The 20,015-nt window shown below is 46.3% G+C and overlaps 4 protein-coding genes across 5 annotated transcripts in view; 3 read left to right on the forward strand and 1 right to left on the reverse strand.

The window, feature by feature from the left end:
* The window catches only part of LOC126558139 (60S ribosomal protein L3), a 438,353-nt gene that overhangs the window by 252,723 nt on the left and 165,615 nt on the right, over window positions 1-20,015 (forward strand). The gene's annotated exons all lie outside the window — the stretch shown is intronic.
* Window positions 1-20,015, forward strand: part of LOC126565411 (UDP-glucose:glycoprotein glucosyltransferase) — a 391,865-nt gene that overhangs the window by 186,335 nt on the left and 185,515 nt on the right. The window lies entirely within an intron of this gene.
* Window positions 1-20,015, reverse strand: part of LOC126557282 (uncharacterized) — a 202,755-nt gene that overhangs the window by 117,894 nt on the left and 64,846 nt on the right. The gene's annotated exons all lie outside the window — the stretch shown is intronic.
* On the forward strand, window positions 11,541-19,245 carry LOC126556731 (uncharacterized). The gene is made up of 7 exons (XM_050212199.1): window positions 11,541-12,266; window positions 14,626-14,778; window positions 14,856-15,333; window positions 15,485-15,652; window positions 15,849-16,038; window positions 16,174-16,322; window positions 16,951-19,245. The coding sequence occupies exons 1-7, from the start codon at window positions 11,543-11,545 to the stop codon at window positions 19,232-19,234; spliced, it is 4,146 nt and encodes a 1,381-aa protein (XP_050068156.1). The 5' UTR covers window positions 11,541-11,542; the 3' UTR covers window positions 19,235-19,245.

Here is a 20,015-nt window from a genome sequence, read left to right on the forward strand (position 1 = left end):
TTGCTTTTGCTTCACATCACACTTTTCTTTAAAGCTGCATCACCACACCTTTTTTTATTTATGTTTCCCTTTCACTGATCTCCAATGCTTACAAACTATCAAACTGTGGCGTAAACTAACTTTTTTCACTCTCACTGATATATTTTTTCCTTCACTACTACTGCACACACTGCACACCGTTGCATAAAGTCGGCAAAGACACAGCCAAACTTCTGCAAACTCGTCTCACCACCATTGATCCGAAGACTGGTGCTGGAAAATGCAATCACTCATCACACTGCACACGCCCTCATGCCTTGCTCGACAGCACTCGAATATGAAGCGATTCTTTTTATCTCACTGCTCTTGTTCTTTGAAGCAGCATTCGCGCCAGCCGTTGGACGAGTTGGATAACTGGCGTAATCCCACCGGATGCGGATGAACCGTGAAAACGCGACGACAAACGCTCACTACCCACAGCCTTGGGCTCGCTGGCGATGAATAATCCACTTCGCACACACATCCATCGCACTCGCGCTGGTCGGCAGCGATGGCTGGCTAACGAACCAGCTAAACAACCGCACGGATGCACTCCCGCAGGCACATACACAAACACATGCACAAAACCGCTCTTACCCAACGACAGGGATGAAGTGCTGTTCAATGCCAAACGGTCGCTACGGAACGATGTCCTTGCAGGCACAGTACACTCGCGGCTGAGTGTCGCAGCACATTTCTATTCCTTTCGGGTGCCGTGCAATGCGCTGGCTTTGTGAGCGCGATGCGAAAAACGACAATAATTTGACATAATTCCTTCACGAAGCGCGGGCTGGGATTTGGCGGTGCACGGCTCGCGGCAAGCACATTGCAAATCACTGCCAGTCACAAATATCGTTGGCCCAGCACTGACGCGTATCCATTCATGGTGAACATAATCGATGCCAAACACTTATGACGTGCCGGACGGTGATAGGGTGGGCGTATGTCACCGATGGAGGCGCCCAGTCCCAGCACTGTTTTGCAACCACCCCACCAACGAGACGAGCCTGTTTACCGCACAAATGAGGACGACGATGCACGCGCGATTAATTCCATTGATTCCATTCACCGTGCGCTAAATCGTGGCACATTGTTTGCGGATGATTAGCGCGCTAGCGTCGTTAGACGGGGTCTCGTTGCACGATGCACTCGCTGCACACGGAAGTTCGCGACGGTACAGCGCAGCTTTGAACGTATGATCCAATGGTACGCGGACGTTCGATACGGGGGGACGAGTTTTTCGGATGCTCGCGAGTAGCGAGGGCGGTGGCAAACGGTGGAGAAAACTAGCTCACGCGAACGGCACACACGCGAACGTGCTTCACTCAGCGCTGTCTCGTGTCCTAACTCCGACTGAATGGGCTTAATGTTACGTTCGTCCGATGGCAGTGGTGTTGTTTGGAGGCTCCTCAAGGGTTGACGTTTCTGACACACGAGCTTTTCGGTGTGTGGGTGCGCATGAGCGTATCGTGAATGCATCGAGTTTGGCGAAGGTTTTGTCAGCTGCGGCTAATACAGTGGCAACCTCTGGAGGTGGGTTAGCGAACGATGGAACACTCACGGCAGGTTGTGCAGTGCGCATGATTAACAACTTTTTTTTTTTGCATGTGGATGAGTGCCATTCAGCTGATTCGAGTGAGTGCCGTCATGCAATGCGATAGTGCTATAATGATGAGGGTTGCTGCAGAATATTGAAACGGGTAACGGTACCGTAAAATCTTGAATTCTAAAGTTGTTTATTACTTAATTACTTAATTATTTGACTGGATCATTGCAACTGAACAGATTTATTATATATTTATTGAGCTGTATGTTTTAAGTTTCCGGATTGAACATAAAATGACGGATAAGTTATAAATTATGACAATGAAAACATCTTTAAATCTTTTTCCTGGGCACGTTATATGGATCTTGGAAATTCGTCTAAAATGTATTTATCGAAATCTTCAACAAAAACCATTAATACAATTCTCAGGATCGGTAGATCCTACTAGGTGGTAGATCCTCACGATCTAGCCATTGATTGGCTAAGCTTGATAATACCACGTAGTTGTATCGTCAAGCCGGATGGTATTTGCATCCGAAACTGTCGTTTGAAGACTGGCGCCGCTGTCTCATCTACCACAGGGCGACTACGATGATTACTTTTATTTATTTAAAAGCTTTATTAGGGACTATTAAGGAGATGGGTGTGGCCCGGTGGTGCAGACGACAACGGTGTCGATCTTCAAACGGCTGAACCGTTTGAATTACGTTCCATTTACGTGATATCGGCAAGTCTACTCAGCCATCAGATGGCCGGCGTTACCTTAGAGGTCGTTAAGGCCAAGATTAAGGACTGTTTAAGCGCTTGCGTGAGGCCCGCCTGCATGACTTGGGGGACAAAATTGTTGAAAATGCTGCTTGGTGGAATTACGTTAAAGCATAAATAAAATTAAAATTAAATTATAATTTCTATAACTATAATTTCTATCACTATCTTTTTTTTGTAATTGTCTGAGTTAAATGAACTGAAATTTTCAACTGCTCTGTTTGGTGGAAAATTGTCACCGATCGTGTTTGGTCGCATACACACGAACGCCAGAGAGTGTGATCTTTTGCTACGCTGCGAGTGAGAGTTGTCGCCCAGCAGCATCTCTGTCAGCTTCAGTCTTCGAACGATCGCGGTGTTGTTAACACACGCGACACGATCTCGATCGCCTTTGTACGTTCGTGCGCGCCTTTTCCGTTGCAACGGACCACCAACCCGATCGTCGCTAATGTTCGAAAGTGTCATACAGTTTAAACTACGAAAAAAAAAACACATACACACAATACAAAACACAAAACAACGCTCTGTGTGTGATAGAAAGGGAAAACGGATTTCCACGTACGAAGATTGTGATCGAGACGACGGTAACGACATAAAAAATCAGCTTGTTCGTCGATGTCGTGTGAGTGATTCGGAAGCGACGCCTTGGCGGTATCCAAACAATTTGAATAAGAAAAGCAAAACGCAAAGGTTCGAATGCATCGTTCCGGTTGGTATATGTGGTTGCAGTGCGGTGACAAAATTCAGAAGCTACTGGGTTGGGTTGGGTTGTGAAATGGTTCGGGAGGAAGTCATTCTCTGGGCAGCGTTCGGCTATGATGAGCGCCGGAGTATGCATTTGCATTCTTAAGGCGCACGTGTTAACAATTCAAATATTCGAATGGTGATCATTGAAATGTAGTGTTACCGATGCTTATCAGAGGCTGTGTTTGTGCCAGTTGTTACCACAGTAACCGCATTCGTGCAGATCAGAGGACAGTTTGTGAGAAAGAGCTACAATTTAGGGCGCTAAAGGTGAGAGTGACTAGTAAGTTCAGTCACCTGGCGAAAACGGCTTACTTTTTTGCGTCCTCTAAGTGAGAATAGTGTGTGTTTTGGGTGGTATTCAACACTCGCCAGCGATGCGCGTCCGGCAGGGGTAAGAAATGTCGCGCAACGCAACGCATAACCAGCGCACGGCAAGTAAAACGGAGCGCAAGCAGCAAACGATCTTGTCGGCTTCTTCCTCTCGAGCGGTTTTATAAATAACGCCCGGTGCGATGCCAGTGTTGCTTCCTAGCCCATCTTCAGCCGTGTGTATGTTCTTTTGAGGAAAAAGTGCTTCTTACACTAGCGTGCGCACATTAAGCCAGCGCATTAAACACGCAGCTGGCAGGCAGAGCCTGTCGCGCTGGTTTAGATCCGCCCTTCCGCGCTTCCCTGTGGATGCTCACACGTGACACTGTGTGTATATGCGTATGTATCGCACTTTATTTTGTGTATTTCGCTCGCCCGCTCACCTCTCCCCCCCACCGGTACGGTCGTGCGAGGGCAACAAACGGGCGGCTTCTGTTTCGGTTGCGCTAAATTTATAAAGTGTCACGATGTGGTTCGTTCCATACACGGTACGATCGTGAAATTTCCGCTCGATGGGCCAAACCACGTGAATGAAAGGGGCGAAACAAGGAGGATACGGGTAAGGTGGATCGAATCGAAAGGGGAACAGCGAAAGTGGTACCGACCGAAGTTAAAGGGAGGAAAGTCATGCGGTTTACGTTCGAGAAGGAACACACCCATACGATTTGCCCGCGTGCGATGACGGCGATGACACTAGGAAGTGGATTCAGGAAAGGAATCCCGTAGACGTCAAATTCCTTCGCAATCCCGCAACCGCGGGTGCGGATAAAGATATCATTGGTTGGGTGGCAAAAAAAATGGTTTTACGTGATAGTAATTATGTTTCTAGCACTTTGTACTTGTATCACTGTTTGTCAATTGTCATATCTACCGGAGCGATTAAGATGGAGGCGTCAATTTGATCCTTCCGTCAAAAGAATGTAACTGTCAAAGGTCACTAGTAATGGGTCGCTCATTTTCATGCAGTGTCACTTCTCTTCTACGACATACCGTTTCGTCACTGTGAAGAATGCAATCACGCGCTATTCACGATAGATTGTTGTTTGTGATTCGTTATTCGTGTTGTTGTTATGTTTACAGCACTTTCTGCTCGATTGTTTTAGAAATTCTCGGTCTCTTTTGTAGGGACAATTATTTTTAGCTATCAGGCGGAACATTTTCCACACTGTGGCTTTCACTGTAATTATTTTTGGGATCTTTGATCATTGAAGAAAAGTGTTTTGGCGATACAAAATAGCTAATGCAGTAGTTGGATTTAAGGAAGATATATTAGATTTATTAATAAGTATGACAGCACGTCGACGTATCGTCTTTTGAATATAATAGATCTTAATAATATTAGATAATTGCTAGAATGTTATCTAAAATAGATAAATAAGAATATGTTGTGATACTTTAGCTTTTCCGTTTTATTTTCATCCTTGAACATTTGTTTGCTGAGTCACTTGAAATTGAAAAAATAAATAAGCAAAAAATCTTGATGTATTTTACCGTCGGGTTAGGACAAAGCATAAGAATACCTAAGTCATAATATTTATTGTTTCAGTCACCACAAGCTTTGGTGAAAATACGGTATTGAACCGTAATAATCAATTATAAATAAATAAACATATAAAGAAAAAAATAATAAAAACTTGTTTTGTATTTGAGTTTCTAATGAACTGACCCGTTTTAATGAAACTGTAGGCCCAACAGGATACTATTGTATCAAACTGTATGAAACTGTACCCAAAAGTCACGATGATTCAAATACTCATCTTCTCTGCTATTAGGAGAAAAGGAAATGTTGCAATAATTCATGGAAAATGAATGAAAAATAGCCCGTAATAATTCGTCAAAGATTCATGAATGAAATTCAAAGATCTACACGTAACTCAAATTATGATTGAAAGTTCAATTTGCCATTGACTGGTACTTGGAATAGATTTCTTTAGAATGAAACTTGAATGCATTCAGGCTCACTTTGGATTCCCAGATGGTATAATCAAATCTGTTCTAAGAACTGTATTGATAATATACTCATTCATACACCTTATCTTGGTTTGTAAAGGTTCCTGTTAGACTACTTACACATTTGGCCAATGTAGTCCTTTATTTTTACATTTCTTCAGCTTCCGGCAGTTGGAAAATTGGTGAACAGATGTTAGCATTCGCACAAGCGGTCCGCCGGCCAGACGCAAAAAAAGCCAAACTCTATCCGGGTGAGTTTTGCAGTTTTCGATTAGAAGGTCCGTGTCCGTGTCTGTAAGAGCATTTCCTTGCTCGTTTTCGATTAGTCCGGGGTGTGTACCTTCAGGAAAAGGTTACCAGAAAATTAATGACCAACTAATGACGGCAGAAGTTTCGGAAAGGAACGTTCCATTACGGCGTCCGAAATTGGTTCCTTCGGCAGTGCGTTCTGCATTGACTGATCGTCGTGAAACTGTACACTCTCCCGTACAGTGAAGATGACGATGTTGATGATAGCACACGAATTAATTAGCAGTTGGGTTTGTTTCGTAGTCGCAGTCGGTTCCGATGCAGAGAGACGTCGTCTGCTGCATTGACAATCTTCGAAACTACCAGGCTGACGTATGCATTGGAAAACAAGGTACAAGGATGAATTGGGTTGGTGTTTTTTTATTTTTTGTTGCGATAAACAACACTTTCTGCAATGCTAGGTTTGGAATGTTCGCTGCTAGTTGCAATAGCGCATCTGGCAATCGGTACGGAGACGCATTTTGCCTTCACTGGCCGCATAAGTAAATCAATCTTCTTCACTCGTGCTACTTTTCTCGTTCATTTTCCCCATTGCTTCCATTGCTGCAAATCCAAATTGGCTAAAAACACAGGACAGTTGAGTCATTTTCATGTCTTCTTCCGTTTGGCTTTTTCGCCGTAGCTTCCATAACCATTGACACGGCCCGGGTGCGGAGATGATGAATGCTGCACGTGCCCACAGCTGCACGGGTGCATCCCAAAAATTGTGGCTTAAAACGGAACATATGGTGCCGCGGGAGTCTTTGCGTGCTGGTTCCGTTCGGTTACGGGTTTTGCATTTTGTAAATGGTTGGTACATTGGCACAACCCGGCACAACCCCGAAGGGGGGTGAAAGAAGTCGTGTTTTTTAAAGCATACCCCAACAACCAACTCCCGTTCGTCCGAGCAATGATGGTAGATGGTAGAAGTTCCCGTTCCTATTCCTGTTGGTTGGCATTTTTTCTCTACTTGAGTCCCTTTTCTTGTGCTGCACCGGCTGTGGAAAGTCCGTACACGGCGTGGCCCAGGGGCAATTAAAGTAACAACCATGCAGCACTTCATTCAGCCATGGAGTGGAATTGCATCAACTCGGTTCAAGGGTTGACGTGTAATGAAGCAACGTGCTCCATGGCGGGCAGAAGGTAAAGTTTCCGTGGCCTGGAGTCGATCGGGAAAAGTGCTCGGCGAGAATCGTGATCGTGTTGCCGTTGTCGCTGATACTCCACTGCCGATGCCCTTTCGAATGCCGGGGAAACGGCAATAACGACACAGCACGCTTCTGTCCTGTCTTGCGGCAATGTCTGTGCGAAGTTGTAGGATATAGTTTGCTTCGTTCGTTCGGTTTTATTGCTGCCCTGGGAAACGAAACGAATACCACGGACCCGGGGTCCCAGGTACGGCGCAAACTGCAAGACTTCCCCAAAAGTCGGGACAGCACAGGTTCTCCACAGACAGGAACAGATGTTCGCCGGGTACGATTTGCTCTTTTGCGCTCCTCTCCCGTCCTGGCCGCAGTAACGCGGTCGTGTTATGCGTACGGTCCGCATGGAAGATGATGGACTTTGACGCAAAACGGGAAAACGCATTTGCTCTTTCCCTGTTCCATAAGAAATTGGCTTTTACTGCTGCGTTGTTCGCGATGGTTGGAGTAGCGTCAAGTGACGTCCAGAGTGTGCGTACTTCAACAAGGATGGGGTTTAATTTTAGCTCTTCCTTCTCCTGGTACCATCGGACCCGTGGGGTGGTGGAAGGGGAGAAGGTTTGTAGGGAGTAAGCCGCATCCTTCTGCTAGCCGATCGCCGGATATTGACCGGATCAATGTGAAACTTTGGCTTCTGAAGGCGGATAGGGAATAGATGTGTCTCGCGCGTATGGTGGTTGGGTAAACTTTAATTAATTGCATTCGACGATAATTTCTGAATCGTTCGTTTGAATGGTTCGCGCGGTAGACCGATTGGGTGAAAGCAACTGGACGACGCTGTTTTGATCACCGATGAAATATTACCGACTGTCGAGATGTTTCCCCCGGTTTTGTGCCACGGAAAGGTGCGTACCAACTGGGCATCTTACACTGGGCGTTGGTCACCGTTCGTTCTGGTCTAGGGCGAAAAATGGCGGAAGTCTGCAGCTGGTGCTGGCGTTTGTGTACGCTTCCTTAATTAATAAAGTTTGAGTGGTGCGCGTTTGATAGTGGGAAAAAATAAACGAACCTAAAGACATCCGGTCACTCGTGTGTTTTTGCTTTAACGCTGCTGTCCGGACGCGTATCTGGTCACGCAGCACGTAGCGCTTCCTGACTGACCGGCATTAGACGAAGCGATTGCTGCTGACGGGTGTATGGTTTATTTGATGCAATTTTTGTTCTTCGCCGCATCGGTCTTGCGAGCCGAAAATGAGCTCAGCACTTTTGGGTCCCGTGCGGCAATAAAATTCTCCAAGATTCATCAAGAAGTTATGAGCCCCGTTTGCCCTTGTTCATGTTGTCCTAGAGTTTCGGACGTGGTTTTACGGAGAGAACGCCTTGGCCGGCGAGTGGGATGCCAGGAAGCGAAGGTGTTTCTATTTATACGCGTTTGGGTACGATCTAGCGGCATACAAGCGGCATAGTGCTTACAGTGTACATTGAGGAGGAACGCATCGCCTACATGGCCCAACCGGCAGATGCACGAAGAACGATAATTATTGTTCGGTAAACAGTGAAAGCAGCCTGGAATGGTGACGCTGGTAACGTCGCGGAATATGCAGAGATTTGCTGTGTAGGCTTCCGGTAAAATTTAGCATCTGATTTGAGCAACATCACTGAATATTGAAAGGCTGGCGCGATGAAAGCGACTCGTAAATGATTAGCGAAGAGCAATTTGATGAATTCTCGTGAATGAAATGTGTACAAAACGTTGCCTGGTGTAAATAAGCTTGATAACGTGTGTGAGCGGGTGAATTTTTGTTATTTTACTCGCTGATTTTCGTCACCAATGTAAATTTTTGAATGAAATAGATACACAGGGAATTTATTTTGTACTTTATCGAGCGAGCTAAATGTACGCAATTCTTACAAAAACATCACAAATGCAGTTAACTAATGGAATTGGTAGTGATATGTAATGCAGAAGATTTATCGATATTTCTTTCATTTTTTGTAATTTCAAATACTGCAGCTCGTCGATTGAAATATTTATTAAACTTGGTTCAGATGGAGGAAAAAAAGTTCAATGTGGAAAACAGATAAATTAAAATCTACAAAAATAAGCTTTCAATTGCTGTTGTAATAAGAGAAGTAAAACATAACCAAGAAATAAAAAAAATAGGTAAATTCTTCGAATTCCGTGTGACTCTTCCTAGGTGGCTAAGATTTTGGATGTTTTTGATTGGATATTTTAGCAAAATACTAACCGAAATCTGGTTAGTAAATTTTTTTGAATTTTATTAAAATTTTTCAGTAACAATTATTTTGCTTTTGCTTTTACTAGTTATTTTACTGTATCAACTCCAAAGATGAAATTTTCTGAACTATTGTTGTTTAGATCTATTGGTAGTTCATGTAGTTATCTAAAAAAAAATTCTAGCGCTTAATAAATGTTCTCAATAGGTTAAACGCGAGTCGTTAAAACTGCCTTTCAGTTACAATTATTAGCAACGCCAAGAGAGTGACATACTTGCCTAACAATGTGTACTCATCGTAGACAGATGTTTGTGATTCTGGGAATTTCAGCAGAACGAAAACAACATAACACATATCGATTTGCTCGTACAGTCAGCCTGTAGAGAACAGTCATCGAGGAGAATTTTTTGCCATTCGCCATTAAAATGCATCAACGCACAGGAATGCGCGAATTGTCTGCACAGACTGTCTTTTTTTGCTGTCGTTGTTGTCAAAATTCACGAACATTTGGGGAAGCAGTGCAAAATGAGCGAAGGTGTTTTCTTTGTAGTTTACACACCCTTCAAACGCGTGTTTTCACTGTAGGACCACTGTAACTAGCGCCTGATCATCATCAAAGCTATTATACGCGTCTGTTCTCGTTTATAGGTAAATCATAAACTCTGCCAAGCGCATGATAGAAATCGGCCTCAACGCACGACATTAATAGAGTGTTGGTGTTGATGTAAATGAGCTGTTTTCGAACGGCTTCTAATTGATACACTTCTGGTGATGTGGTCGGTGCCGCAAGCCAGCCCAACTTCGCTGGAAGTGGATGGACGGATGCTGCTCCATTGAACGTTTTCTTCCTGTTGGTGGTAAATTCCTAAGCACTTTCCTTTATGTGTAAAGTATTTTTAAACCCCAAAACATCAATACAATCATTTTTCGCGCAATTCAAGAGCACAATATCACAACATACACCCGTTTTGGTACGCTGAAGGCGTAAGTTCTTGCGAGAAACCGAAAACGCAGCAACGGCGTACCGAAGAAGAAACGAATTTTTGTGTGCGTGTGTAGAAAAGAGGAGGCGGCATGGCGAGGGAGGAAGAGGCAGAGGACAACCGTCAACATAAAAATAGACCCCGCACTAGATGGGCAGATGCTTAAGATGTCGCTTTTTTTTCGTAGAATTTATTTTATTTTTTGCTCGTTGGCGTTCATTTTTAGTTCAACCGTTTGTGGGCCCCCTTCACGCGCCTCGCACACTGGTTCTAGCTGGTGTCCGCTCTAATGCATCTATTGCTCCGCACCCTCAATCTGCCTCAAAAACAAGCACACACACACAATCCAAACAGGAGGCCCCATTAGTTTGGTAAAACTCACTTAAAACCGTTTCGCGTTTCACCGTAGCGTAAACATCTGATTAGCTACTACTGTGGCAGAACAATCGGGGCACCACCAGGGAGGTGGGATCCGTAGGAGTGAATGCGTGTGTGTGTGGAAAAAGCATTTTCTTTCATTTTCCACCTGTCCCCCGTTACGCACTAGCGTCGATGGAAAGCGCAAGATGCTGGGAAAGGAAAACGGCGCATTATCATGTTGTGTCATCGGGACCGGTAATCCTTCGCCGCACCCAGTGTGCCTCGGATACTTCTCCCCGCCTGCCAACTTTTGTGTTTGTGTGTATGTGTTTTTTTTTCTTCTATCCTTTCTATATGTGTACGTGCATTACAGATGCCTGACTATGATACTGTGCTGTTGGCATTTTAGCTTAGCTCTAAACATTCCTCACCGCCCTCATTGGGACCGCCTTCGGCTAACTGCGATGCTATTGTTTTTACGAAATGGGCATGTGGTAGTTGCCCTTTTTGGCTTTTGTAGGTCGACAAGCAGCGTCGACCATGCAGGCGGGAATCCATCCTTCGCGTGTTCGCATATCACAATGTTTAATGTTATCGTTTTATCTCTTTCTAAGGTTTGATTTCGAGCCGTCGTAAGCAAGTGCAAGAGACAATCTGTGGGTGAAGCATACCAAGGTGCACTAGTCCGTAACACGCTGTGTGGTTTACGATGCAGTTAGATAGTAGATGCTGCAGAAGATCTTATACCAACAAACACGATACAGTGTGTGATCATGTGAAGCTTGTATAGCATTGTGTGAGCAACATCAAACGAAGAACGAAACCAGATAAAGAAGTGTGTGACAAATTGTGCGAATAGTGGTGTAATTGATGTGTAAAGTGGGCAGAAAAGGTGGAAAACCGAGAAACGTATTTAAAAAAAAAAACATCTCCAATCATTCAAATCAGTGATGGTGTATGCGTGTTTAAAACCGATTTTCTCTGTGCGACAAAAAGTTCTTACAATTTCGTTAGTTTATATCCGCGTGTAATTTATAGTTGATGATAGTGTTTGACCTGTAAATGCTGGTCTGAATATTGCCTGCCCACATACCAATTATTCGTGGATGTCAGCAGCTTAAAAATATAAAACCAAAATGACGAGCTTCACAACGCTCGTGCTGCTTACAGTGGCCCTCTCGGTGAGGTACGGCAGCTCCCAGGTGGAAACGATACTTGACAGCAGTGAGTACGATGATTTGGGTTTGCCCACCGTAACCGAACGCAAGCCACAGATAGCGGGTTTCCTGGCGAACGATGGCAGTGACCTCTTCCCATCGGTATCGATGTCGAACGATGGTCCAGCGATGACTTATCAGCAGCGTCCGTCGGTCTCCAACTACGCCACCAATCCATTCATAGCCCGTGCTGAACAGTACCGCAAAGCACACAGTGGAGGGTCACGATCGCCACTCGTTCCCTCGCAACAGCAGCAGCAGCAACAACAGCAAGGATATGACCCCCGTGACGGTACACCGTACACACGCGACATCGCAGTAAAGCAGGGCATTTTGCGTGGTTTCGTGCGTGTGATGCATCCACAGTCCGGGTTGAAAAATGTGGACCAATTCTTGGGCATACCGTACGCAGAGGCTCCCGTTGGTTCGAGACGCTTTATGCCTCCGAGTGCTCCGATACCGTGGAATGGGCTCAAGATGGCTACCAAGCTATCGCCGGTCTGTCCACAGAATCTGCCGAGCCTGAATAATGCGAACAACAACTACTCGAAGGGACGGTACGATCAGATCAAACGATTGCTGCCGTACCTAAAGGTGGAAAGCGAAGACTGTCTGTATCTCAACCTGTACGTGCCGAGTTACGGTGAGTTTGTTTTCTTTTTTTGGTTTTGCTTCTGTGTGTTAAAGTAAACTTATTAAAGCAAGATGTTTCCGTACCGTATTGCTGACGTGCAACGCTGGTGGTCATTTGACGTCAAATCGATCTCCATAGTTCGCACAGTAGCCGGGAAACAAGATATGGAATTTCACTAGCGTTCGACGCATCAATCATAAGCGTAAGCGACACTTTGGTTTATGTGTGTGTTAGTACTATTGCCGAGTTTACACCGGCCAACCTACCTCCGAAGATGACAAAACTCACCACGTCCTTGAATGCGCGGATCACACCGTGGCGCCAAACAAATCTTGATCTCAGCACGCGTAAAGCGCCCGTTAGATGGGGCGTTAGATGGCGTTTTGCAGCGTATTTTCGATTCGAGTTTGTTTTTTCCTGCCGTTGTTTGGCGCTTGCCTCCCACGGTGACACCAACACACGTGTGGCGTGGTGGTGGCGGGACACGTCTTGGGTGAAATGTGGGTCGAAAGAAGGCCAACCGAAATCCCGATCAAAATTGGACCTGGTCCATATTTTATACTCTTCACTTGGCGGGATTAATTGGTGCTTCTTGGTCTGGTGTGTTTATTGATCTGGTCGGTGGTCACGTTTTGGCATGGCAATTGGTTCAAAATGATGCTTTATCTTGGTTCAGTTATTTTGCTTTTTTTTTGTTATTGCTCATAAGTTCTTAATAAGTTTATTTTTTACTTTAATTCATGGGATTAGTTTTACGAAATCATCGACATTTTTTTCGATTTTCTACAAAACATGTAATTTGTTTTTATTGGAATTTTAATTATCAATCCAACAGCGAAATATTTCATACGTTTGCTGATTTTTTATCAAAAAATGACAAACCATTTTTCGCAGAAATAATGTTATAATGGAGTTTTTCGGAATCGAAATAACTTCAAATGCCCGATAATGCGTTTGGCGTACCGTGCGCGTGTGGATAACTTGAATATCGAGCAGTGTTAGTATGTGTTTATTTCGTTTGCATTACTGCGCCTTCATTCCGATGCAGTTTGACCACTGGCAGGCACTAGCATTTTTGCGCTGGCAAGCTTGGTCCGCTATTTTCAGCGTTCGGATGAAAATTTATGTTCGCATTATACACGGACGCTTGAGAATGGAATTAATTTCCTCCCCGTGGTTTCCATTTTCGGTTTGGGTTCAGGAAGAAGCGTCAACGGTGTGTTCTGTCACCTGTCCCGTGCAAGGTAGGGGTTGTGAAAAGCGAATTTGAAAAACCAGAGTTATGAAGCGCTCAAAAATCGTCCTCCTCCCCGCTCGGTGTAATGGTCGTGTGTACAGTGCAGGCCAGCAGACAGCAAAGCGAACGCGTAGAAATTGAATTTAATAAATGAAAAACAACTCACCCGCTTGGGATGGGAAGGGATGGGCTGTGATGGCGTAAAAGAGCGTAAATTTTATTACGTTCAGCAAAATTCAATTACTGACCCACTTCACAAACGCGAAAATGATCGTCCGGAACTCTTCTCGCTGCGGATCGGCCCATCATGCTGTAGTTAAAAACTTGCCAAAGATGAAGAGAATAAACGAAGTTCGACAGGAGTCGCTGCGGTTGCTTGCAGTGGCACGCTTTATTCAATTCCTGTTGCATTCACTGTTTGGACGGGTGGGCAGAAACGTGAATGAGCGGAGGCTGGCAGGTTCTTGGAACAATGCCAGTCTAGGCATTTTGGGTGGGGCTTTGAACAGGGGGAAATGTTTCAAGGATGTTGAGGTCAGGAATTTCGGAGGATTGTTTTTGGATGCGATGCGAGGCTAAAAAATGCCTGATGATAGTGGGAGGTTTGATGTTTTCGAGCAAATGTTTGAGAGTGTACCGGGAACAAATTAAAATTCAAGCTAGGAAATATTTGCTTCATTCCATAAAATAATCAAAAGTCGTTTTAATCGTTCTAAACGCCCAATACCGTGCTGTTTGGTTCCTTGCAGTTGTATTTTTGCATATTTGTTTTAAAGTTATTTAATTATTACGAACGAAATGAGTCTAGTAATGCTTTATACACAAGATCAAAACAAAACTTCCTCCAAATCTCACCAAATAGGTCATCTAGTTCCAGTTCGCTTCGAGGAAGCATAATTATGATCGCACAAAACATGAAATCTAATCAATCCGCCTCGCACCTCTAGCTGTTTTCAATTCCAATAAACCACAGTACATGGAATCACGGTTGACCGTGGCATTCCACGCCCTGTAATTTGATATTGAATTTCAATTAGCGTGCATTGTACAGCGTAACGTTAGTTTGCGCCTTTTTTACCTATCCCACACACTCACCCAACGATCCCATTTCGCGTACGGGTGTATTTCCAGATGGTATCGGACCGCAGACTAAGTATCCCGTCATCGTGTACATCCACGGTGAATCGTACGAGTGGAACAGCGGCAACCCATACGACGGCTCCATACTGGCCAGCTACGGGCAGGTGATAGTGGTAACGCTCAACTTCCGCCTAGGAATACTCGGTAAGTGCTCATTTTGCAGTGGGCGACCGCCACTGCTCGTGCTAATTGGACCCACTTGTACTTGTGCTCCCTGGCAGGATTCATGAAGCCCGGCATCAGCGATCATACGACCAGCAACTTCGGCCTGCTGGACCAGATAGCGGCCCTGCAGTGGATCAAGGAAAACATTGGCTCGTTCGGCGGTGATGCCAAGCTGGTGACGGTGATGGGCCAGGGCACGGGAGCGGCCTGTGTCAACTTTCTGATGGTTTCACCGGTCGCGAAGGGATTGTTCCATCGGGCCATCCTGATGTCGGGATCGGCCCTGTCCGACTGGGCGCTGACGCAGCACCCGCTGCAGTCAACGATGCAGGTCCTGCAGGGTCTGAACTGTCCGCTGAACGGGGAAAATGACGAGGTGACGGCATGTCTGCGCCGTAAGCGGTACAGCGAGATACTTGGCGTGAAAACGGCATCGCCACAGTTCTCGACCCGGTTTGGGCCGATCGTCGATGGGCTGGTCATACCCAATATGCCGCACAAAGTCATGGGCCAGTACAGTGACATTTTTAGTGGGTAACCGTCGTGTGATTTATCCCGTTGCTCCGTGTGTGTGTGTGTGTGGGTTTCAGAAATTAATTTTGATTTATCATTTTTCTTCCCCCGGCCATTCCACCAACCACGCACCCATTGCTTCGGACCGACCGATGAACTACGAATCACGCAGATACGATCTACTGTACGGTATGACCGAGCTGGAATCCTATCACATCCTGAATGCGGTCGCGCTCACGTACGGCCTGCTGGAAAACGAACGGGACAATTTATTGCGATTTTACATGCAAAATCGCTTCGAAATTCGTCCCGATCTGGCCCTCGCCGCGACACTGCGCGAGTAAGTGGATTTTATTTCATTCGCTGCATTATTTCTTGCCATCCCGGGAATGCACAATTGTACGCTAGCGAAAAAAGCGGAAATGGACAGCAGCATCGTTACGACGACACCCTCATTACGTTCGTCCCTTTTCACCGTGGTCGCTATTTTATGTTACGTGTTGTTTTTTTTTTCGGTTCACCCTCGTGTTTGCTAGGTACACCGACATCTACATGGACCCGAACAAGGCACTGGCTGACGAGCATCGGGACAATTTGCTGGAGATACTGTCGGATGCGCGCGTCGCTGCACCAATGGTCCAGACCGGGCTCTATCTGTCGAAGGTCAACCCCAAGTGCTACATGTACGTGTTTGGCCACAACAGCGAAGCGGGAGAGTATGGCCGAGTAAGTGTGTTTTTGTGTGTTTATCCGACTAGCGTCTCCGCAAACGTGAGCACATGAATGATGTCTAATTACTGGTAACCGTTCCCGAACGGTTTATCTATTTTGGTTTCGTTCCTTTTTCCGCCTGTCGCACAGCTATCGCAGAGCGTCGTCGGCGAGGACTTGGCGTACGTGTTTGGGGCACCACTCGGGCAGGTGGGTCCATTCCAGCACCATTATAATGCGCGCGAGCGATTGTTTTCCGAGGCGGTGATGAAATATTTTACGAACTTTGCCAAAACTGGGTAAGTGAAAGTAGATTTTTGTAAGCTTTTTTTTAAACTTGTTTACATTATTACTAACAAGTGTATGGCTGTTTTGTTTTGAATGTTAATAAATTAATAATATTTAACCTATCTTGCTAAGTACATCAAATCCTTTGAAGTTGTTGAAACGCCCGCAAAACTGCGCTTTGCTGAATATTCCTTTTGGTGACTAGATTAAACCAGATTACTGTCATACCCGAATCATGATAAATCGTGAAAGCATATCCCATCTTCGGTACGATACCACGCACGTACGTACGGTGGACTTTTTAATTAAATTGTCAGATCGATAATGCTTTAAAAGCATGTTCCACATTATGGTTTTGCCATGCATGTAAAACTAACCGACAAACTAATCTGCTTTGGAGTTGCATTTCTTCGGCACGGCACGCCCATAGCATGGTTCAAATTTCCCGAATGGATGAAGCTGTGTGCATGCGGCACACATCCCAACCTTTCCCTATCGATGCAAACACATCCGGAGGAATGCGTCCCTGTGAAGGAAGTTGCGGAAAAGTTTTGGTTCGGATTTTCATGCAGCTTTTCCCGTGGCTTGTCCGTGATTACAGCAAACAAATAATTGGTTTTCCTCGTTGCGAATTCACAGCAACCCGAAGGCCCCATGGAAGGATCTATTTTTGAATCTCAACCCGGAAGACTGGTCGTACTACGATGTGGACTGGCCGGAGTACAACAGCATCAACCAGAGCTATTTGCACATGGGCATTACGCCGGTGGTGGGCCACCGATACCGCCAGAAGTACATGAAGTTCTGGAACGAGGAGCTGCCGGAAGAGTTGAAGAAGATTACCAGCTCGAAGGCGTACGCACCGTACTCGGACTTCTTCAGTCCACCTGGAGCTGGCAAGGGCATCGTGAATGCGGGTGTAAGCCGCGTCCGGGGAGGAACCACACCCCATCCCGACTACCCGACCGGTCACATCAATCTGTACCCGATCCATGTGGACATCGAGCGCCCGACGGAGGATCCCTTTAAGGAGCTGCTGTATCAGATGAAAGATCCACTGGGTGGGCCCGGTATGTACAATGCTCCGGCGACATCATCGGCTGCTGCCATACCCGAAAAAGGAGCCAGCCCGGCACAGCTGGCAGCCGGTGGCGAACATCATAAGCATCACAAGCATCTTCAACAGTCCGCAAAGGATCCGTTTGGATCGACGGAGCTGGATGGTAACGCGACGGAAATTATGAAAAGCGAATCGACGCTCACCATTCTGATAGCGGTTGCTATCGTGTTTTTGCTGTTTAACATTGTCGTCATAGTGGGGTACCTTGTTCGACGGCATCTTGGACAGGGTGGAGCTGGCGGTGGTGCTGGTGGTGGTGTTTCTGGACGTAAAGGCAAACGAAAGTACGACGACACAATGCTGGAGAGTGCGGCCGCCGTCGTGGTGTCGGGTGTGGGTCTCGGCGAGAAGGAAGACGGATGCAATCAGCTTCACCCGCATCATCATCATCATCATCTGCACCATGGGTCGTACCTGCTGGACGAAGCGGCAACGATGATGTTGCGGAAATCGAACTCGTACGAACCGGTCGCGAAGCAACCGTTCGGCGAGAATGCTCATGGACCGGTTTCGATCGGTGTCGATGCGGTTGATTCGCATACGAAAGTGTGCGATTGGATGGTCGCGTCTGCAGGCTGTCGGATGCCTCCGGTTGTACCTCCACACAAGATCAGTGTGGCCATTGATGCTACTCCACAGGCGCGCGGCAACAGTGTCCTGCGGCAGGAACCGATAGAGATAACGAAGGCAAAATCGTTTGAGTACGGAACGACCGATGAGGTGGACTGTGCTACGGGAGATTGTGGACCTGGGAATGGACCGGTTAGAGAGGTTGACTCAAGTGGAGCTGGTAGTAACTCTTCCGGGACCACATCGTCCTGCTCTAGTTCAGCGGCGACGGACGAGCTCAAACAAACCATGCCTGCTGGAGGTGGAATTTATTACAACTGTCCCGATTATTCGTTACGACGGTTTGGTGCAGCTGATCAAGGTGAGGAAGAGGTAACCAGCTTCATAGAACCGGAAGTCCCGGGAGATATAAACGTAACGTGCCGTGATGAAAGTTCGGAAAAGGATCCCCTCTCGCCCGAAGAAGCGCTTCGAGTAATCCAGAGGAGAAACTTCCCCAAAGTACTCCCGGATCATCCACGGTCCGGTGGGGTTGGCAGTGCAACGCTCGGCGCTTCCATGAAACGTCGTTCGCTTCCACCACAGTCTTTGTACGGTCCGCTTCCTCACGGTAGTCACAGTTTGCGCCGGGATGCATCAGGCGCTGGTAGTCGATTGATTCCGGCACCACCTCCACGTATCTGTTCCACCCTTGGTCGGCCGGCAGCCGTTCGACAAGCGCGTACAAGCAACAACTTCATCAGCTCACCACCGATAGTGGCCGAGGAGCCTCCGGTAGAGGAGGAACCACCGATCGCATTGAACACGTTGCACGTGGGACCACTGCTCCCAACGCATCAGGAAAGCACCTACATGACGATGTCCCGACAGAATTCGGTCGGATCGGAGAGTGATCCGTGCTCGCCCGACTGTGAAGCGCAGGCAGAGGACGAACATGGGGTGTGTGATGGCGGTGAACAGCCACCGGTGGACATTATTTGTATAGAGCACAAGCCGGAAAACCACTACAGCTACGTACGACCAGTTGGCTTGATGCGAACTCCGTCGTCCTTTAAGTGTCCCGAAATACTCCGAACGAATAGCATGGAGACGCGAAGTGCAGGTGATGGAGAAACGTTGCAACCTTCCCAGCACGATGGAGACGCCCAGCTACCCGTGCGTGATAAGTTTAGTTCCGACTCGTCCGCTACCGACACGACATCCGGTAGCACCGGTACGATAAAGAAACTGTAAATAGCGAAATAAGACAACGCGGGGTGGGACACTTTTGTCGTGCCTACCGCAAAGTTTGACTAACGAGCAAACGGGAAGGATATCGATTTGTTCGCTTGTAGCGATCCGCTTTCCACTGTACCGGGAAACGAACGGTCAGGAAATGGAACCATCAGGTTCGCTTAGCTAAAGCGAACGGTTTTGTCATGCACTTGAGGCATGGAGTATTTATTCTTAGGATCACGTTCACTTGCAATATCTCTTCCGGATGTGCACACAAAGCGCACCGGTTTCTTGTCCGGGAACAAACAACTGAACGTTGTTAGCGATGTATTTGGACATTCGCGCGATTAAACGGTACGGTACGATTCTCGTTGTACGAGTTCCTTCCGAACGGTTTGTACTAATAGTTTGAAGACCCACAGAGCTACACACATACATGTAAAGATTCCATATATTGATTACATTAATCCGGAACGCTAACGGAGGATGCGGCTGGCAGCGAAGTGCGGTCAGAAGCATTGATCGATTTGTGTTGCCCGACCGTGCTGACTGTTGGTGGTCGACTATTTATTTACGTTATTTGTACAAATAAAGTAACACGCAGAACAAACACACGGTTTTAGTTGGTAAGAAACATTTAGAGCAGAACCACAGATACATTGATCGGGTGAAATAAATTAATTTTCATAGAAAAATGCTGCATGGAGTATGTATTTTTATGAAGAAACCCACAACGGAATGTTTCGTACTTTCCACCTCTCTATAACTTAATTTAAATGCCTATTTAATTGGGTCTGTT

The sequence above is a fragment of the Anopheles maculipalpis genome, chromosome 2RL (assembly GCF_943734695.1).
Source record: "Anopheles maculipalpis chromosome 2RL, idAnoMacuDA_375_x, whole genome shotgun sequence".
NCBI classification, from domain to species: Eukaryota; Metazoa; Arthropoda; class Insecta; order Diptera; family Culicidae; genus Anopheles; species Anopheles maculipalpis.